At 65.3% G+C, this 21,081-nt stretch overlaps 2 protein-coding genes across 3 annotated transcripts; both read left to right on the top strand.

Annotated features, from left to right (window-relative positions):
- The first annotated feature begins 3,597 nt into the window (after positions 1-3,597).
- EMD (emerin) lies at positions 3,598-5,924 on the top strand. 2 transcript variants are annotated; one of them, XM_055337557.1, is made up of 6 exons: positions 3,598-3,842; positions 3,928-4,035; positions 4,197-4,274; positions 4,492-4,625; positions 5,045-5,114; positions 5,194-5,924. In XM_055337557.1, exons 1-6 carry the CDS (start codon positions 3,761-3,763, stop codon positions 5,568-5,570), a joined length of 849 nt encoding a protein of 282 aa, XP_055193532.1. In that variant the 5' UTR covers positions 3,598-3,760; the 3' UTR covers positions 5,571-5,924. The 2 variants fall into 2 exon arrangements, with proteins under 2 accessions (XP_055193532.1, XP_055193533.1); XM_055337558.1 differs by having other exon boundaries at positions 3,604-3,842; positions 5,068-5,114.
- A 4,368-nt stretch (positions 5,925-10,292) lies between these two features.
- Positions 10,293-13,783, top strand: LOC129518148 (collagen alpha-1(I) chain-like). The gene is made up of 2 exons (XM_055338153.1): positions 10,293-10,853; positions 11,660-13,783. The coding sequence occupies exons 1-2, from the start codon at positions 10,293-10,295 to the stop codon at positions 13,781-13,783; spliced, it is 2,685 nt and encodes an 894-aa protein (XP_055194128.1).
- Positions 13,784-21,081: the final 7,298 nt, after the last annotated feature.

The following is a 21,081-nucleotide window of genomic DNA, read 5'->3' as shown; positions in this document are numbered from 1 at the left end:
CAAAACCACTGGAATCAGCTCCATTCTTGCCACCAAGGCAGGCTGAATCTCCACCTGGCCATGTCAGTAGTACCAAGATGAACCAATGTGTTCTTTGAGAGGCGTTTAGTCAGCTAACCATTCACTGTTTTATATTGATTGAGACAATCTTCCACATATTAATTTTCACAACACTCATGATCTTACAACTTTTGTTACTCTCTGAGCAACGTTTCTTTTTCTTTTTAAGAATATTTCATTTACTTATCCACGAGAGACACAGAGGCACAGACACAGGCAGAGGGAGAAGCAGGCTCCCTGCGGGGAACTCGATGACAGGGGCCAGCATTGCAGAAGAAGGCGGGACTCGATCCTGGGACCCCAGGGTCACGCACTGGGCCGAAGGCAGACGCTCAGCCGCTGAGCCGCCGGGGCGCCCTCTGAGCAATGTTTCAGTGCATTTGAATACCAGCAGGTAAAATCCAAAGGATCTTTGACATCCTTGAAAACTTCAGTTTTTAAAAAAATATTTAAACAATTTTTAAAGGACTTTATTTAAGAGGCAGCATGAGCAGGGGGAGGGGGAGAGGGAGAAGCAGACTCCTCACTGAGCGGGGAGCCCGAGGCCCTGAGGGGCTCAACCCTAGGACCCTGAGATCCTGAGCTGAGCTGAAATCAGGAGTCTCTGAGCCACCCAGGCGGGCCAAAGAGTTAAGTTTCGTATCAAACTAAAGTATTAGGAAGATTTTGATTTTAAAGAAAATGTTAATTGCTCACTGAACAATCTTCTCCTTGGACACGAATCCTGAGAAATGTGCTTGAGTTGATACATTTCCTTTAACCTTCAACCCTGCTGGGAGTCTAATTTACACTGTATACTGCTTAGAACCATTCCCATCCTTAAAAGAGAAACTTTTTTCTTTTTTCTTTTTTTTAAGATTTTATTGGGGTATGCCTGGGTGGCTCAGCGGTTGAGCGCCTGCCTTCGGCTCAGGGCATGATCCCGGGGTCCTGGGATCGACTCCCACATCGGGCTCCCTGCAGGGAGCCTGCTGCTCCCTCTGCCTGTGTCTCTGCCTCTGTCTCCGTGTCTCTTATGAATAAATACATAAAATCTTAAAAAAAAAGATTTATTTGGGAGGAAGAAAGCACACACGCAGGGAGTGGGGCAAAGGGAGAAGCAGACTCCTTGCTGAGCAGGGAGCCTGACTCAGGGCTCTATCCCAAGACCTTGGGATCATGACCTCAGCTGAAGGCAGGCACTTAACCGACTGAGCCACCCAGTGCCCCAAAGGAAACTGTCTTTTTATTCTTGACTTGGAATCAGTGGTTTCCTACCTCTTCCCACCCTGGCTGCAGTTCCAGAAAAATTCTTCTTCTTATTTACCTGTGCACACCCTTCCCAGAAAGCCTCGCTAAAGGCTGAAGATTCCCCCCACCAGCCTCTCCGAGGACTCAGAACCCCCACTGGGCCACACCGTCCAGGCCGTTGCCCTGAGAACTAGGACCCAGCTGTGGGAATGTCCGTGATTGAATTCCTGCACTAGAGGTCCTTGGGCAAGTGTGCTCCCTCTCTAGGCCCCCAATTCCTCCTCTCGGCGATGGCGGTGGTGCGGAGGGCCTCTTAGCTCCCGTGGTCAAGAGTGTGTCTGGTTTCCGGTGGTCTGAGCAGGTCTCCACTGCGGCGGGGCTGGACCTGGGCTACAGGTGCCCACGGGGCGGGCGCACGGAAGCATCACAGTTCAGCCTCCTGGTACCATCGATGGTGGGATCCCCATAGTGGGGCCATAGGTGGGACATAAAAGGCAGAGTGCCGAGGCAGGTGCTGGGGGAGGGGGTGCTCCTTGGGGAGAAGGCAAACCTAGAATTCCTTGACCTCATAAGGAAACAGCTTGGATCCCTACAGGGAGGGGTGGCATGGGGGAGGACTGAGCCTCTGGGACAGGGGCCAGCATTGCAGAAGAAGGCTTGGAGAGGTGCTGGGGAATCTGATCTTGCCAAAACTCCAAATTCCATGAGGCAGCCTCTGCGCGCCAGAGTCCAAATGCCATCTCCTTCCCTGCTCTGAAAGATAAGCAGCAAGTGCCTGCCCTGCCAAGGGCTGTCCTCCCCTTTACTGCCATGCACTTGTCGGCAGGCCCACGCACCTCCTTCTCCTATTTCAGGAGATGGAGCAGCTTGGCCTGTGCTCTGAAACACTGAAACCCCGCCAGGGGCACGTCTAGAGTCTATGCATGTGTGTTCACACCAAGGCCCCATCTCACCACTCCCTGTGTGGCTTCCTCTTCTCCACCCTGTGACCCAAAGAGAACTGGTCTGTGACCCTCACCAGCTGGACCAGGATGGATCGGAGACCTGTCTCTTGTCCCTGTCACTAGCTATCATCTGATATCAAAGATAGCACCTCTTCTCCCTATGCTCCCAGTTCTGGGCCTCCGGGGGGGGGGGCACTTCATTTGGACCCACATTCCCTGAGTTGGCTTCATTTAGAATATGATTGTCACCTCCCTTCCAATTCCCCCAGGAACAGCTCTTTGCGACCAAGGCCCTCACCAATTCCTAATGACAGTGCAACCTTGCGCACTCACCCGCGAGTACGCCGGGGCCCCCTGTGCTCGGCGCACCGGAGACCCACCCAGGCCCAAGCGCGCAGAGCCGGCCCAGCAGGTCGTCGGGGGCTGGAAGGCTCCCCGCCCCCCCAGGCTGCCCCGGGGACGCCCTGGACAGCAGAGGAAAGCCCTGGCGCCCCAGGTGGCTGGCGCGGGGGGTCGGGCGCACGCTGGCCGCCGCCCGCACGCTGGGCTCGGCCCCCTGCCAGCGCCCACGGGCACGCCCAGTGCCTTGCAAGGATGCCCGCTCCTGGGGTGCCCGCGGCTTCCTGGCCCACTGCCCCATTTCCTCCCGGGCGCAGTGGGAGAGAGGGAGGGAGCGAGGGAGGGTGGGAGGCGCTGGGGACCTGCGGGACGACGGGCGCAGGTGGAGAGCGGAGCGGGGCGGGCACGGGGGGCCGAGGCGGCTGCTGCCCGGGCCTGGGCCCCGCGGCCCCGAGGGCCCGCTCTCGGGATCGGGGTCCCTTCCCGCTGCGGCGGAGGCGCGGCCGGCCCGGGGGGGCCGGGGAGCGCGGGGTGCGGAGGGGGCAGGGGGCTGCGGGGACCGTCGGAGCCCGCGTGACTCAGGGAGCGCGAGCCGCGCCCAGCGCGTCAGTCCTGCGCCGCTTTCCTGTCCTGGCCGGTTTCTGCCGGTTCGACTTGCGTAGGCCCCCACCCCCGCCCTCCCGACCCCGACACGCCAGCCGGTGACGCCTCGGTCGCCCGCCCCGCCCCCCACGTCGCGGCGAGCCCACGCTCGTCCCCCGCCCCCGCAGGCCCGGCTCCTTGCTCGAGCCCCGCCCCTGCGCGCCGGCGCGTGACGCCCCTCGGCCGGCGGGCCCCGCCCCTCCGGAGCGCGGCCCCGCCCCTCCGCCGCCGCCAGCCTATCCCGCCCGCTTGCGACGTCCGACGTCATGACGCCCGCCCCGCCCGCTCCCACGGTCCCTGCTCCGCGCCGGCGCCGCCCGCGGCCCGGCCCCGCCCCGCCTCGCGCGCAGTCCGCAGAGCCCGCGGCCGTGACGCGAGCGTGACGCAGGCGTGACGCGAGCGCTGCCGCTCCCGAGACGCTCGCGCCGCCCCCGCCGTGCTCGGAGGCAGTGGTAGCTGGGCCCGCGTCGCCAGGCCCGGGCCCCCCCAGCTCCCCGCCGCCCGCCGCCCTCCAGGCCCGGGCCCCCGGGTCCCCGCCGCCCGCCATGGACGACTACGCGGTCCTGTCGGACGCCGAGCTGGCCGCCGTGCTGCGCCAGTACAACATCCCGCACGGGCCTGTCGTGGGTACGCGGCGGCGAGCGCGCCCCCTCCCCGCCCCCCCCGGGGTCCGACCCGCGGCCCTGACGCCCCGTGTCCCGTGTCTGGCCAGGTTCCACTCGCAAGCTCTACGAAAAGAAGATCTTCGAGTACGAGACCCAGAGGCGGAGGCTGTCGCCCCCCAACTCGTCCGCCTTCAATTTCTCCTATCGGTTCTCGGGTGAGGCCCCCACCCCGGATCTCCACCTGGCCTCCCAGGGGGACGGGGTTTGGGCGACGGGGGGGCATGGGGTCCGGAGGGTGTGGCAGGGCGGTGGCTGGGAGGGGCACGGGAAGAGCGGAGGCGAGCCAGGGGCAAATGGTCCTGCCCCCCCCCTTCAGACTTAGATTCGGCATCCGTGGACTCGGATATGTACGATCTGCCCAAGAAAGAAGACGCCTTGCTTTACCAGAGCAAGGGTAAGGCTGGGCTGGGCGGGGGGGCACCCTACAACTCTGCCACCCTTACCCCCTCCCTTAGGGAGCCTGGTGTTGGGGGGACCTGGGATCTCAAGCCCGTCATCCTCAGCAGCCCCAGATGGGAGAGACCGTGCCACAGGCTCCCACATGGGACTGAGATTAGGGCAGGTGGGTGCAGCCACTGTGCACCCTGCTACCGCTGTCCCCCCTTCCCAAGGCTACGGCGATGACTACTACGAGGAGAGCTACCTGAGCACCAGGACCTACGGGGACCCTGAGCCCGTGGGCTCCTCCAAGGGCTTCCGCCAGCCGTCAGCTTCACTCGCAGATTCGGACACCTTTCACCACCAGGTGAGCTGGCTGCCGAGCACCTGCGTACAACCTGTGGGGGTCATAGCTGGGCTTGGACAAAACCTGGACGGGGGGGTACGCAGTAGGCCCTGTGCCTCCCTAGAGGCAAGGTAAGTGCACACCTCCCTGGGCAGGGCCATCCTTGGGGGAGTGTCAGACCTAACACTAGGGCACCTGGGACGTGCCGTGCACCCTGACCTGGGATCTAGGTTTGAGATCTTTCTCAGACCCCCCCGGGGCAGAAAGTAAGGTGCAGGTGGCCAGGGTACCTGTCGAGTCGTGGAGTGGGTGACAAAGCCCTACCGGGCTAAGGCTGGGAACTCAGGAGAGTTTTGGAGGGAACAGGGTCCGGGTGTTTCAGCTGGGCTACTTTGCAGTGAGGACGGGACAGGCTACAGGCTGCTGACCCTGCTGGCCAGTCCCCTCTCCCTGTTACCTGCAGGTGCGCGATGACAGTCTCTTCTCTTCTGAAGAGGACAGCAAGGACAGGTGAGTGGCAGGAAGGGCCAGGCAGCGGGCGGTTCTGGGCGCAGGCCCCCTGGCTAACCTGCTGTCTTCTCTGCCTCAGGGAACGCTCCGGGTATGGCCGGGACAGCACCTACCAGAACATCGTGCACTACCGCCCTGTTTCCAACATCTCCAGAAGCTCCCTGGGCTTGTCCTATTATCCCACACCCTCTTCCACCTCTCCCATATCCTCATCTTCATCTTCCCCCACTTCGTGGCTCACCCGTCGTGCTATCCGGCCAGAAAAGCAGGCCCCTGGGGCTGGTCTGGGCCAGGACCGCCAGGTCCCACTCTGGGGCCAGCTGCTCCTGTTCCTGGTCTTTGCTGCCTTCCTGCTCTTTGTTTACTACTCCATGCAGGCTGAGGATGGCAATCCCTTCTGGACGGAGCCCTGAGGGGCTGGCTTTGTGGCCAGCTGTTCCCGGAAGTCCTGGCTGACTGCCTTAGTAGTGTCTGCTGGGGGAGGGGGTGGGGGCTTTTCTGTGTGTTCTAGCTTCGGTGTGCTGGGCTTGGCCCAGGGCAGTGCTTGCTCCCCCTGCCTCGTTCTGCCCGGGAGGTGGCAAGCCCAGGCCCTCCGCGGCATGGCGGGCCCGGGCAGGCCTTCCTCTGGAGTCTCCTGGTCCTGCTTGCCTCTGATCCAGGGCCCAGGAGGGTGAGACCCTTCTCCTGGAGAGGAGAACATGGTTGTTGTCATTGCATGCCTCCTGTCTGTTGTCACCTCGTCGGGGGGATTAACCCAGGCCACCCTGACTTTGTTTTCGTGGACACAATAAAAAGACCATTTATTTTTAACGTGTGGGCTCTCTTTGCTGGGAAGGACTTGGGCTGGGAGCCTCCAGGCCTTGGGTCTCCACGAGCAACATCTGGCTTTGTTCGCTCTCCCTTCTTGCTTTGGGGTTGGGGTAGGGACCGCATGCTACCCACGGGCACATTTGTGCTTTACTGGTAGGGTTCGCTCCCTGACTCGTGACCCAAAGCCACTGTAACTAGGCAAAGAAGCGTGCCCCCACGGGATGCAGAGAGCTCCCCCATAAATGCAGGCGAGGGTGCGTGCACAGCACTGGCTACAGATGTTCTGACGGGGAGGAGCCGACGGCCGGCCTCAGTACCCAAGGGCAGGTGGATGGGGAGGAAATGCGGCCTGTGGCGGGCTCTTCCCGGGCGGCCGCTTGTCCAGGGCGGGGGAGAGGCCCACAGGATGCCGCATTGCCCCTGCGTAAGTCCCACCCCTCACCTGCCTATATTCTTGCTTATCTCCAGGTTTTCTGTGCGGGAGGCGAGCACCTCCACCTGCAAAGTACACACATGTTTATTATTTATTTATTTATTTATTTATTTACTTTACTTACTTACTTATTTAAGGTTTCTCAAAATTTTCTTTTTAAATATTTATTTATTCATGGGGGGGGGAGCAGGGCAGAGATACAGGCAGAGGGAGAAGCAGGCTCCATGCAGGGAGCCCAACGTGGGACTCGATCCCGGGTCTCCAGGATCACGCCCTGGGCCGAAGGCAGGCGCCGAACCGCTGAGCCACCCAGGGATCCCCACACGTGCTAAGGAAATGCAAGGCAGGGTGTCCCGTGAAGCCACACACAGGGTTCGGTGGGGCAGCCCAGGGGGAAGCGCTCAGCTGGAGGCAGGGGCTCCCGTGGACTTTCCCGACAGGAGGGGCCCCGGCCTCACTCCCTGGCCTCTGACCAGCTCCTGGTTCAGGCCGTAGGACTCGGAGTGAGCTTGGGTCAGGGCTGGAACTGGGACCCCACCTACCCCTGGCTCCCGGCTGGTTCTTTTTCCTGCATGCTAGTCTTTCTCCCACGTTTGCGGGTGTGCGTGCATGTGTGTTTTCCTAAAAGTAACACGTGCATTTAGAACACGCAGAAAAACCTAGAGGAGTTGGTTCTTATTTTCACATCCCCCCCCCACACACACAGCTTCGGCCTTCCTTGTTGGCTGCAAGCCACTCCCTCCGGGTTTGTCCCCTGGGGGATGGACTTCCCCCAGGCTCCTGCCTCTACCCCTCACCGTGTCAGTGCCGGGGCGGAGACCCAGATGTTCCGTGGCGCGCAGTGGGCATGGACACAGCATAATGCCTCCTCACCGATGACAGGGGCCCAACGGGCAGGTCAGTGGGCCTGTGTCAGGTCTCCAGTGCACCAGGACCCCGCAGAAGCACATTGAGGCAGCTCCTTTCACCAACTGATCCCAAATCAAGTGTGTTCACGGAAGGGACTGACCCTGCCTGGGAGTGCAGCTGCCCCCAAAGCACTCAGTGCCTGGGCAGGCTATGGGTCTGGGCAGAAAGGCAAGGGGAGCCTAGTGGACCCAACACAGGGCCTGGGGGAGTGGCGACGTTGACATGGTGACGCTCTGGAGTAGTTGGGGCCGAGCGAGGGGACATAGAGGAAGGGGAGCTGAGCTTGGGGCATCCCAAGGAAGGGAGAGAGATGACATGGCTTCTGGATGGAATGGTGCTCGGTAGGCCTTTACCTGTTGCAGGAAAGGGGGAAGCCCGGTGTGCTTGGCACCCCCTGTGGTTCCTTGCAAGAGAGAAGACAGGAAAGGGGAGAAATTCCCACCCATGTGCCCTAGTCTCCCCCTTTCCATTAATTTATTCCCCAAGGACAATCATCTCCATTCATGTTCATGTGCCAGATGGAGGACCGCTCAGTGCTCCCAGAGTCCCTAGAGAGCACCCCCCACATCCTGCAGGGCTCTGAGGCAGCCCATTATGTGGAGTCTTGATAGCTAGGGACGGCACCGGGCTTCCCCGGAACTGCGCTTCAGGCTTTGCGTCACGTCCCAGGGCTCCCTGTGCCCCTGAGTGCTCCCACACCTCTCCCAGTGCCCTGGGCCCCACCTGGTATCGTGCTCAACCCCTAGGGCCCTGGAACCCCATAAAGGCACCTGAGTGCTCCCTGCTGCTCTCACTGCCCCAATCCAAAGGTTGTCAACGGCTCCACGGGGCTCTAATGGAGCCCCAGACCTCAAGGTCTTCACCCAGTGCTCTCTAGGATTCTGGGACAACCTCTCGGAAAGCTCCCACAGGCCTCCTCCCTAAAGCCATCCAGGGCTGTGGAGTCACCCCACCAGGGCAGCCAGGGCTCCAGGACTCCCCTTCCCCAGGCTCAGGCCATCTTCTTTCCCCTTCATCCACACCAAGGGCTCCTGAGGTAGCGGGGCCACAGCAAGGGGCCAGTGGCTGCTGGTCCTGAGCACAGTGGCTCTGCTTGGTGCCAGGGTGGTGGATGCGATGGGGCAGAGGCCCCAGCAGCCCGAGGTAGGGCACTGGGGGTGCAATTTCGGGGCTGCCAGTGAGGGCAGAGCAGCATCCCAGGACGGGGGCAGAGGGGGTGCCCTACACACCCAGCGAGGGGTAGAGGCTGCAGGTGCTGCTCCTGAGCCTGCCTCCCCGCTGCGGCCCTGACACTTCTAGGGGAGAAGGGCCCGCACAGGGCGGACCCGAGGTGCACCTGCCTTGACACCTTTGCACCCAGGAGCCGGAGCTGCCACCTGCGCGGATGGCTATAGGGCCACTTGGTCCCAGCACAGCGTGGGCACAGCACAGACTCCAGCTCCAGGCGGCGAGTGCATGGCTCCCGAGATAGAATACCCCAGGCCTCAGCGCCTAAAGGGCGGGACACCGGCGGTGGGGCCCCGCTGTTCGTGACTGTGCGGGCCTGCCGCCCGGGCTCCCGGTGGCCAGCCCCGGACACCCCTGCCCACCCGAGGCAGAGGGCACCGGAGAAGGCGCTCAGGCCCCGCCGCCGGGCGAGCTGGCCAGGCCCCCACGGGAGACGCTCCGGAGCCGCGCCCTGCTATCCCGGGGTCCCTGGCCCTCCCCAGGTGGCTGTGACCCGCGTCGGGCAGCTAGGCCAGGAGATGCCAGCGGGGGGACAGCCCCGCACGGAGGCCACAGGCCGGCCCGAGCCCGACGCCCCCCCAGGCGGGGGCAGGAGAGAGCGGGACCGGGAGGCCGTCCCTGCGGAGGGCTCGGGGGTACACAGGCCCATGGCACCTGGCCAAGGCGTGCCAGGGCTCCATCCTGCGGGGGACAGACGGCCTGGGACCCTCCTACCCCCCCGCCCCCAGCCAGGCTCCCGGGCTCGGGCACCAGGTGAGGAGGCCTGGTAGGTCCCCCAGAGCCAGCAGGGGGCGAGGCTCAGCCCCAGCAGGCCCCACACCAGCCCCGACCGCCGACAGGTGCCCCCCACCAGGGCCGGACCCACGTCATCCACTAGGTCTAGGGAGGGGATGGGGTCACTCTGGTCGGGAGCACCCCCGGCCCGTGGGTCCCGGCTGGTCCCCGGGTCCAGGCAGGCCCAGGCAGCAGATGGCGGAGCTGACCACCCCCCGCCCCACAGGCAGCCTCCAGCCCTGGCCCAGCCACACCTCTGTGGCAGACACTCCCCTGTGTCCCCCCCTCGCACCCCCCCCCCGTGAGGAGAGGGGAGCACTGGGCCTGCGGGGGGGGGGGCTGGGGCTGCCGCTCCACTGAGCCTGTGACGGAGTCCCAGCACTTAAACACAGGGAACGTCAGTCTGGGGACCGTCGGGGGTCCCTTGGGCCACCCAGCCCCGGTGGGCTCACCCCACTCCAGGGCGCGGGGCCAAGGTGCTCCAGGGCAGCCCCACCGCCAGGGCCCTGACAGCCAGGGGGACGAGGCTGGGGTGGCCGCCCAGACAGGCAGGGCCGGGAGCACGCAGGTGCCCGGTGACACGGGGGCCTCAGGTGCACTCAGCGCTCTGCTGCCCCGGACTGCGGGGTCTCCTCCTCGGGGGCAGGTGCCTCCAGGGGCACGTCACCCAGCAGCCCCCGCCCCACCCGCTCAGAGACTGGGTGACGGGCCCGCCTCCGCCACTCCCGGCGGGACGGTTCCTGAAGGTGTCCCTGAGCCACCCTGAGGCCGCAGCCAGGGGCGTCGGAGGGTGAGGGGAGCCCTGCACAGTGGGGGCGGCTGCCTTTGCCCTGGGTCAGCACCCCTGCAGAGGACAGGCCTGCACGCGGCGGGGAGAGAGGCTGGCCCCTGGGGGCGGGGCGTGGACACCGGCCTGTGCCGGGTGGCAGGGCCACTCCCACAGCGGCCACCAGGGGGAGCCCCCGTGCCAGGGGGGGGAGGGAGGGCTGAGCACCCACCGGGCCTCCGAGGGACAGGCCGGCGGGATGGTGAGGTCGCGGGTGGCCCGGGGCTGCGGATCCCGGGGCCTCGGTGTGTCGGGGGAGCCCTCTCAGGACCCCGCGGCCCTGCCCCTGCTGACGGGTGTCCCCGGGAGCCCGAGCACGTCCACGAGGCAAGGGGAAGGCCCAGCCAGCACCGCGGCCTGTGCCTCTGCGCCCGGGGAGCCCGGCCCCGCTCCCGAGACACGCACCGTCCTCGGGCTCCACGGGCACAGGGTGGCCACCAGGGGCCCCGCAGCGACAGGCAGCAGGACAAGCAGTCCCCGGAAGCTGCATGACACAGCAGAGCTGCTGAGCGAGTGGGAGCGTGTCACCGGGGAGCCCCGTGCGAGTCCCCGCCGGGGGGAGGACGCGGTGGCACCTCTCCGGACCAAGGACGTGCTGACACCCGCTCCTCTGTGCCCCTGCCCGCGGCCCCGCCACCCCCAGCCGGGCCGCCCCCACCTGGGCTGTGCCCCTGGGGCTTGTCCTCTGCACCTGCTGCCCCCGCCCACTTGGCAGCCGCCGGGGAGGCTGGACGGCGGGGAGGCCAGGGAGGAGGCCTGTGTGCACACAGAGGGGACCCCTGCCTCAGGGCGGCCGCTCCCCCCACGGGGTGGAAGGAGAGGACGGGGTGGGGCCCTGGGAGCCGGGAACCTGCTGCCACCCAGCCTGGGGGGACGACAGCTCCCCCGCGGGGCGCCCCCGGGCTGCGGTGACGGCAAGGGCTTCCTGGGCCTCCCCTGCACGGGGCGGCGAACTCCTGCCAGAGGCCCGAAGGCGCCCCCCCCTCAGGCCTCCCCTCCCCCCGGGGCTGTGCCCTAGGACGGGGACCCTCTGAAGCCGTGGAGCCGCCGCTCACTCGGTGGGCTGAGCGTCCCCTCTTGGTCTGGGCTCAGGTCACGGTGTCAGGGTCCTGGGATGGAGGCCGTGGGGCTCCCGGCTCAGCGGGGAGTCGGCTTGGGGATCCTGTCCCGCCCTCTCCCTCTGCCCCTCCTGGTCCCTTTGGTCTCAAAAAATAAACGTTTCTTTTTTTAAAGCTTTCATTTATTTATCCGTGAGAGAGGCAGAGACACAGGCAGGGGGAGAAGCTGGCTCCCCGCGGGGAGCCCGGCAGGGCACTGGATCCTACACCCCGGGATCAGGCCCCGAGCCCAAGGCAGGCACCCCAACGCTGAGCCAGCCGGACACCCCTCAACTAAATCAATCTTAAAAAAGAAAAGTAAGGAAAAGCCTGGAGAGTCTGATGACACCCAAACTCAAGATGTGTGCCTGACCAAAGACAAACCCCAAACCACAGAGTCAAGGGACAAGTGACAGGCGGGGAAAAAATAGCAGGCAGATGTGACTCAGCGCTGTCTCCTGACACGCAGAGCGCCAAGTGTCCACGAGGAAAAGGCCGAGGCGCCCGCGGGCGGAGGGCCCGGGAGGCCGAGGCCGAGGACAGCCGAAGGCCACTCACCGGACCCGCGGCCAGGACGCGCTCACGGGCCAGGGTCCCCGAGCTGCTCGCTCCGGGGACAGACCGTGGCCAGGGACCGGCCTTGCCCTCCACCTGCCGCTCCCACCGACCGCGAGCCCGGGCCCGAGCGCCGCCGTGGGTGGGGGAGCGGGGGGCAGGGAGCGGGCCTCAGCCGGGAGCTGGGAAGAAGGGGTGCGAGGGGCAGCGCCCCAGGAGAGGCCCGCGCGGAGCAGAGCGCTGGGGGCCCTCGGCGGCAGGCCCGCGGCCCGGGCTCCCCAAGGCCACTGTCGCCGTCCAGGCCGCTCCTGTCCCGCCCGAGCGCGGCCGCGGGGTCTCCGCCCTGCAGTCCGAGGTCCGCCCTTCCCGTCTCCCTGGCCGGCGCCCCTGTGTCCTGGTGTGCACGTGCAGTCACCCGGGCCTGGGGCCGCCCGGCAGCGCCCCGAGCCGACGCCCCTTGCCCCCGGGCCGAGGCCGCTCCCCCCCGCCCACCCAGGCAGGGCAGGGCGACCGCCGCTCAGCAGGAAGTAAGTCCCGACCCCTCGAGGGCTGCAGCGCCCTGCGCCGGCCACGGGGACCCTGCGAAGGAGCCGGGCCAGGAGGGCAGGGAGCATGCGCACACCTAGGACTCCCGGCCCGGGCACCGCTGCTCACGGGGGGGGGGGGGGGGTGCGGTCTCGGCCGCGCAGCCGCAGCAGCCGCAGCAGCCGCAGCAGCCCGGAGGGAGCTGCCCGAGACGCTGTTCTCAGGCCCCACCTCAGGTGTGCAAGGTCAGAGTCCGGGGCGGAGCCCGCGACCGAGTGTGAACACACCCTGCGGGGCTTCCCATGCGGCCCTGCAGCGTGAGAACCGCGGCGCGCCCGGGTCCGGAAGGCCCCGCTCCTGGAGCAGCCTGGAGCCGCCCGTGCCGGCGCACCCTGCTGCGCTCCCCGCGACGGGCCGGCAGGCGGCACAGCTGACGGCCGCGGGGCGGAGGCCGGAGCGGCCCGGGCGTGCGGGTGCACGACTCCCTCCCGGGGACACCTGCCCAGGGCCGCGGGAAACGCTGCGTTACCTTCCTGCGGTGCCCACCGCACGAGAGTGCACACATGCCCCGGGGAGCACCGCGCCCCCGCGCACTGGCCGCCGCCCTGCCCACCTGCCCGGGTACTGGGCGTGTGTGTGCACGCGTGTGCGTGTGCGTGTGCGCCTGCTGCGGGGACCTCGCGACCCGCGCTTTGCAGAGAACCGTCCCCGCGCACTGGCCGCCGCCCTGCCCACCTGCCCGGGTACTGGGCGTGTGTGTGCACGCGTGTGCGTGTGCGTGTGCGCCTGCTGCAGGGACCTCGCGACCCGCGCTTTGCAGAGAACCGTCCGAAGCACCCCGAGGGCGCTGGAACACGGTGGCCTGCTGCAGGGGGTGCGCGCGGCAGGGCCCGCGGCGGGCGGGGCGAGGAGCAGGGCGCGCGCGTGCGTGTGGCAGGGCCACGGCCGGGGTCGGCCCTGCGAGGGGGATCGCCCAGGAGCCCCCCGCCGAGCCGCTCTCAGGGGCCAGGCCTGCGACAGAGTCGGTCCCCGGTCGTCCCGGGGGTTCCCCGCCCCCCCTGCCCCGACTCCGGCCCCGGGGGCCCCGGTACACCACGCCCGGCCGCCTGCGGCTCAGACTCCCAGGACGGCGCGGGCGGGACCCGCAGGGCGCGCGGGACAGGAGCCCGACGGAGCCCTCCGCGGCGCCCCGGGGCCCGGACGCCCTAGGGGCTTCTCCTCGGCCTCCGCCCGGAAGGACGGGGCCCCCTGGCCTCGGGGAAGGCGGCCTCCGGGCGGGCCCACACCCCCGGAGCCCAGATCCCCGGAGCGGCGGGGCCGGAGCCCAGGTACCCGGGCACGACGGGAAGGCTGGGCCGAGGTTCCCGCGCGCTGGCCCCGCCCCGACGCCCAGGGGAATCCCCCTCACATCCCTCTGCGCAGGCGCGGGGGCCCCTCCCCGCCCGTAGCGGGGCCCGCCCTCCTGGCCCGCCCCTTCCGCTTCGCTCCGCCAATCACGAAGCTCGATTCCTGACGGGCCCGCCCCCTGGCCGCCTGAGAAAGACCGGCCCCTGGGAGCCTGACGGACGCCCCGCTGCCCAATCACAACCCGCAGGCCCCTCGAGCTCCGCCCCCGCGCCCCCTCCTAGCCCCCGGCCCGGACCGGCGGGAGGCCTGCACGCGGGTCCCCGTTCTTCGGAGGTGGCGTGGGGACTGGGGACTCCGCAGAGTCGCCGAGTCGTCCTGTGGGCCCTCGCCAAGCCCTGCCTGTGTGCTTTGGTTTGAACTTGGGTCTGGGAGCGAGGAAACTCCGGGGAGTGACCCGGAGCCGCCAGGGCGCTTCGCGCGGTTCCCCTAGGGCCGGCGTGTTGCACGACTGCGCGGTGGCGCACTAGCAAATGGCACGGGGGCACCCGAGGGCCGCTCGGAGCGTGGTGCGTCCGTGTGCGCGCGCGCGGCCCCGCACGCGGGTAGATCCAAGTGACCCCTCGCGCATCCTGCCCACTCGTTCCCTCCCGAGGAGCCCCCCGTTGGCCTAAGCACAGCCTCCTCCCCTCTCCTCCCGCCCTTCGGCCACCAGTGCTGTGTTTTGGTGTTGCGCTTGGTCCCTTGATCACTGAGGGAAACGGACCGGCGCGCTGTGCAGACCGCATCAGTAACCTGGGGCGATGCCCCCCCCCCGCCGCCTCCCCTCACACCACGCCGTGGAGGCCCATCCAGATTGCTGCGTGTGTCCACAGTCGGTTCTTCCTTCCTACTGCGAGCTGCAGCCCTTGCCCTGGGGCAGCCAGGGGGCACGCGCTTCCTCCCCCCCCCCCCCCCCGCGGAGGGCGGGATGCCTGTTGCCAGCTGCGGGTTCCTACCACTACACCTGCTGGAACATTCATGGACACGTTTCTGTGTCATCCTGTGTCCATCTGCTTGGTATAAATGGCCAAGGGTACAATGGTGGGGCCTGTGGCGATGGACGCTTGGCTTTAAAGTCTATCTTCTTCGGGATCCCTGGGTGGCTCAGCGGTTTAGCACCTGCCTTGGGCCCAGGGCGCGATCCTGGAGTCCCGGGATGGGTCCGGGTTGGGCTCCCTGCATGGAGCCTGCTTCTCCCTCTGCCTGTGTCTCTGTCTCTCTCTATCTCTCTCTGTGTCTATCATGAATAAATAAATAAATCTTTAAAAAAATAAAGTCTATCTTCTTGGAGTCCTCTCTGCACCACTGTGGGGCTGGGGCTCAGGATCCCGAGATCGAGAGTCCCACGCTCTGCAGACTGAGCCAGCCCACGCCCCTGGACGCTTAATTTTAAGGACCTGCCGGAGGGGCAGCCCTGATGGCCCAGCGCTTTGGCGCCGCCTTTGACCCAGGCCATGATCCTGGAGAATCAGGATGAAATCTCTCATGAATAAATGAATAAAATCTTTAACAAAAAAGGTCTGTGGAAACCTTCCAGGTCTTTATTTATTTTTTTTTTAATTTATGATAGTCACAGAGAGAGAGAGAGAGAGAGAGAGAGAGAGAGAGAGAGAGGGAGGCAGAGACACAGGCAGAGGGAGAAGCAGGCTCCATGCACCGGAAGCCCGATGTGGGATTCGATCCCGGGTCTCCAGGATCGCACCCTGGGCCAAAGGCAGGCGCCAAACCGCTGCGCCACCCAGGGATCCCCCTTCCAGGTCTTTAAACAAATGTCCAGCTCACTGCTTCTCTGGCTGCATGGCTTTGACAGCCTCCATGTACCATAGTTTACATAATGCGTCCCCCCAGTCGGTGGTACTTGTCCCTTTCTCCTCTGTCTCTGCGGTTCATCGCAGCGCTGCAAGTCCACACCGTGAAGGTGTCAATCGCCCGCCAGGCCGCTCCCTCTTCCTGGTGGAATCGCCAGGTCAAGACCAGTGCGCACTGGACGTCTTAATACGCCAAGTAATTGCCTCCCCGAAAGACGGGTACTTGCCCTCCACTAGGGCTCTTAGTTGTCACGAATGTTGCACATGTTTCCCTCAGTACGTCTTTGTCTTGAAAGACTCAGCTTGCTGCTTGGGCTGTCAAGAGGTTATGGGTGTTGGGCGCCCGGTGGCTCAGCGGTTGAGCGTCTGCCTTTGGCTCCGGGCGTGATCCCGGGGTCCTGGGCTCCCCGCAGGGAGCTGCTTCTCCCTCTGCCTGTGTCTCTGCCTCTCTCTCTGTGTGTGTCTCTCAGGCAGAGGCAGAGACACAGTGAGAGGGAGAAGCAGGCCCCATGCAGGGAGCCCGACGCAGGACTCGATCCCGGGTGCAGGATCATGCCCTGGGCCGAAGGCAGGCGCTAAACCACAGAACCACCCAGAGATACCACTCAAAAAGTCTTTTTTTTTTTTTTAAAAAAAAGAGAAGTTATGCCTCTTTTTTAAGATTTTACTTTGAAGCGCTGTGTACACCCACGTGGGGCTCGCACCCACAACCCCGAGGTCGAGTTGCTTGCTCAGCAGCGGAGCCGGCCAGGCGCCCCGAAGTTGCACTCGTTTGTAGGACCAAATGTACGAAGCTCCCAGTCGATGATCTGGGGGTCGCACAACCCCGGGCACAAAGGCCTCTTCCCTCGCGTGAGGCCGGTCAGGTGACTCGGGGGGAGCTCGGCAGTCCCCGCTGCCAGTCCCTCCGTGCCCCGCGCTGGCAGGGTGGCCCGCTGGGCCCATCGCCGCGGCCCCGGGCGTCGTCCACACGGTCCCGTGCTGCCCGGGGCCGCAGGGTGGGGGCCGGCCCCGCCGCTCTGCCCCCCCCCCCCCCGGCCCTGCCGACCCGGGATGCCAGTCCAGTGCGGGAGAAGGGCAGGAAGTGGGGAATGGGGAAAGGTTAGTGACGCTGTTTCGGTGCATCGGTGGCCCTCAGGTCAGCCAGGGAGATCCCTGGGGAGCAGAGCCGGGGAATGAGAGGAGCGAGCGGGGATGAGGCCGCGGCTGCGGGCGGGGGGGGGGGGAGCTGCCCTGGGGTTTCCCGGGTGCCAGGGGGGACGGCTTTCAGCAGGGACAGCAGGTCCCGCCAAACCCAAGCCCAGGTTCGGGAAGGGTGAGGTCCGCGGGGGAAGGAAGGACAGGGATAGGAAAAGAGGTGGGTGTGAATGAGTTGTGGGTGGGGCGCGGCGGAGATCCCCCCACTCCCGTCCCAGTGTCCCCGAGCAGGGGCTGCCTTCCCCAGGCTGCGGGGCCGAGGGGCTCCAGCGGGCCCCCCCGCTGCTGGAGGAGCCGCCCCCCGCCGTCCTGCCAGCACTGCTGGCTCCTGGCCCAGCTCCCCAGGGGGGAGCCCCGTCTCCAGGTGAGGAACGGAGGAGAGCCCTCCAGCGGGTGGGGCGGCTTCCTCTGCACCCCCGAATGGCAGGCAGCTGAGGCCCCCGTCCAGGCCGCGGGGCTGCCAGCCCAGCCCTTCGGGGGGCCTGCTCTACAGTCCCCCGGGGATCCCGCAGGCTCCTGAGGCCTGAGAGGGGGGCCCAGGCGAGTACCCCCGGGGGCCTCGGGCCAGCACGCAGCCGAGGGCGGAGGGTGAGCCCGAGAAGGGCCTGCCCACGTGGTTAACTGCGTGTGTGTGCGTGTGTGGGTGCGCGTGTGTGTAGGGGGCTGCACCTCAGGGACTGACCTTTGGATCCTGCTGAGCTCACGGAGGGTGCTCACAGGTATTTACACACGTTTTGCACTACAGGGGTAGAAAGCCACTCACTCCCCACGTGGCCAACAGCCCCTGAGCTACACGGACCCGAGGACCCAGGGCAAGGTGTGCCGGGAAGAGCCGTCATCCGAGGGGCCCAGGCCAGGCGCAGCTGGGCGGCCGGTCGCCAGGGCCGCACCTCTGGGTGTCGGGGTGGGGCGTCCCAGCCCCAGGCTGGGTGTAGGGCTTCCTTCAAACACAGGGAAGCATCCAGGCAGGTGTGGGAAAGCACAGGAGGCCTAAGAACCAGGGTCATTGCAGCAGGAATGGCAGGGGGGGGGAGTGGGGGGGTACGGCAGAGGCGGGCCCCTAGGGCCTCAGCAGCCCCCTCCTGCGCGGGGGTCCCCCCTCGGCAGCAGCCCCCCCAGGGAGGCCAGGGCTTGGCTCTTCCAGGGTCCTCGGGGCTTCCGACGCCAGCCTCCCCCCTCCTGCCCTAGGCCTGGGCCTCAGCTTCCTCCCATAGCCCCGGGGCTCCGGGGGGCTCCGGGCTGCCCGTCCACGCAGTCCCTGCAGTCCCTGCAGGCCGGGGGCCCTGCTGCTCGCGTGCAGTTCCCTCCGCGGAGGGACTGTTTCTAGAATGCTGACTCCTGCCGCCTGATTGGGGACTGAACCGGCGCGGCCCCGGAGCCGGCTCCGCCCTTGCCCTTGGGGGGGTGAGGCTCTCGGGCGGGCGGCAGGGAGCCCCCAGTCGGGGAGCCGGGGGCGGGCGGGTGCTCCCCTGCAGTCGTGGCGCTCACGATGGCTGCGAGGTCGGGGTGCGCGAGGAGCCCGGGGCGCCCCCGGCAGCGCGCGGCGAGGCGGGGATGAGCGCAGGGTCCTTCCCTGTCCGCTCGGCTCACAGTAGGACCAGCAGCGCCCCTGCACCGCAGCCCCCCAAATCCCCTTACTCGCTCTCCCTCAAGGGCTCAGGGCTGGAAATCAGACACGGGGTTTCATTGTGCGGCTCACAGATGCCGACGTCAGTGGAATTCCCAGGCTCTCTGCGTTTCCCACGTGCAAGGGAGGCCGGCGTGGAGGAGCGCGGCCCTGCAGCCCGGAATTGGGACCCACGGTGGGCCTCGCTGGGAGCTGAGGATCGGGGAGCTCCGCGTGCCTCTGAGCGTCAGCCTGCCGGAGGACGCGCGGGTGAGCGTGGGCACGCCCCCTGCCCGCCCCTTCCCGGGCACCCGGGCCCTACCTGGAGTGCTGGGCGTCCCCGGTTGTCCTCCCGTCCGGGTAAGGCAGGCCTTGGGGCGTGTGCCCCGCGGTGTCGAATTCGCGGCCAGCGCCCCTGGGCCCGGGGTCCCGGCGTGGGGGGGGACAGCGCCGCTCGGCTGCTGCGCCCGCGGGGGAGCTGCTCCGTCGACGACTGCGCGCGCACCCCATGATGTGCTCCGCCGGCCTGAGTTTGAGGATGATCGCCGTGTCGCCTGTCATTTCCCTCTCGGCCTGGCGGCGCCCGCACAGCCCTGCCGCCGCCCTACCTGCAGGTCCGCCCCCCGCCCGCAGCCCTGTCCCTCCGGGCGTCACCCCCCGCCGGCGGCGTCCCTCCGTCTCGGGCGTACCTCTGGCCGTCGCTGGAACCCGACGTTAGCAGCAGGGCTCCCTCCCCCAGCGGCGCCTGGGCCCCGGGCTGCTGCGCCCCTCTGGGCGTGGGGGTGCGCTCCTCCGGGCGGCGGCCTGGCGCCGACGCCGCCCATTGGCTGGAGCACAATGAGTGACGGCACAGACCCCAGCACGTGGCCCGCGCCGCCCGCGGACTGCCCGGCCCAGGGGGCGCAGGGCCGGGGGGCGCGGCCGAGCGAGGCGCTGTGTAATGGTGGGTGCAGGGACCCCCGCAGGGACGGGGCTGGGCCGGGTGCGAGGAGGAGAGGGCGGGGCCTGCTCGGGGCTAAGGCGGGATGCGGGGAGGGCGGGGTAGGCTGGGCCCGGGGTGCGGGCCCGCCTGGAAGGAAGGCGGCCGTCCGTGGGGACATTCCGAGGACACCTCGAAAATCCTGGCCACGGGCCTGTTAGCTACCAGCAGCAGCAGCACCGTCATCCCTTTACAGATGAAACAAACTGAGGCAGAAAGGGTCTCACACACACACACACACCCCCGCCCCAACGTGCCGACGGCTTTCAGCACCTGCGCCACCTGACGCTGTGCGTCCGCCCGAAGTGACACTCAGGAGCTACAGCGGGCGCAGCTGGCCGCAGGTGCTCAGGCTGCTCTCGGGCCTGTTTGTGCCCAGCACCCGGGGCGGCCGAGCGGGGGCTTCGGAAGGGCACTTTATTACGGGGCATATTCGGGACTTTGTTCTAGTTCTGGTGTGGATTTCACCGGATGCGGCATTTTACACCTGAATCCAGCAGGTGTGCTGCTCGTGCTTAGTCCTACATTCCGGGTGTACTCCCAAGGGCCTTCCTAAGGGTACCCAGTGCCTTACAGATGGCAGGGCACCTTCACACTCCCTCCTCACGGAACTATTCACGCACACACCCACCACAACACTCGAAGTAGTAAACAGATTGCCCCAAGTCTGCAACTCCACTCCTAGGCTTATATACACCCAAGGGACGTGAACACTCACATCCATGGACTTGAGTGGGAACATCGGTAGCGTTGGTCACGATAGAAAGTGAAAGCCACCCAAATGTCCCCGACTGGTGAACGGATAAAATGCAGTACTTACACTGAAGGAAGGGATTATGTGGCCAGGAGGAGGAATGGAGGCCTGGCACATGTTACATGAACGAGCCTCAAATGCATTACATGAAGCAAAAGCAGCCAAACCCCAAAAGGCCACATACCCTGTACGACTCCACTCCAATGTCCAAAACAGGCAGATCCAGACAGAAAACACACGAGTGGTTGCCAGAGGCTGGGGGCTGGGAGTGACTACTTAAGGGTTCAGGGTTTTCTGGAGTGATGCAAATGTCCTGAACCTGACCAGGGGATAGTTGCACAACTCGGTGATTATACTAAAAACCACCAGATTGTAGTTTGAAAACGTGAATTATATGGAGTGTGACATGGTTAGTTAAATGAGGTCAAAATTTTTTGCTTATTGAGGATCCCTGGGTGGCGCAGCGGTTTAGCGCCTGCCTTTGGCCCAGGGTGCGATCCCGGAGACCCGGGATCAAATCCCATGTCGGGCTCCCGGTGCATGGAGCCTACTTCTCCCTCTGCCTATGTCTCTGCTTCTCTCTCTCTCCCTCTGTGTGACTATAATAAATAAAAAATTAAAAAAAATTTTTTTTGCTTATTTTGATCTTCTAATTTTTGAAAGATTTGACAGAGCCAGCACAAGCAGGGGGAGCAGCAGGCAAAGGGAGAGGGAGCAGCAGGCTCCTTCCTTAGCAGGGATCCTGATGCGGGGGCTGATCCCCAAACCCTGAGATCATGACCTGAGCTGAAGGCAGATGCTTAAGTGACTAAGCCACCCAGGCACCCCTCTATTTTCTAAATTTTCTACAGTGACCCTAGATCAACTTATTTTTACCAATAATCCAGTTTGGTATTTTTAATATTTTTGTATATTAACTTTTTTAATCTTCTAATTGTTTTACACAAAAATTAATGTTTTTGAAATCTAGAGATCTAAGGAAACAAGCACAGCAATCATGCTCATTTTATAGACTGGGAAACCAGTTCAGCGATTTTTTTATTTTTTTTATTTTCTTTTATTTTTTTTCAGTTCAGCGATT

The sequence above is a fragment of the Nyctereutes procyonoides genome, unplaced genomic scaffold (genome assembly GCF_905146905.1).
Source record: "Nyctereutes procyonoides isolate TBG_1078 unplaced genomic scaffold, NYPRO_anot_genome, whole genome shotgun sequence".
NCBI lineage: Eukaryota > Metazoa > Chordata > Mammalia > Carnivora > Canidae > Nyctereutes > Nyctereutes procyonoides.
This window is presented reverse-complemented; position numbering and strand designations above follow the sequence as displayed.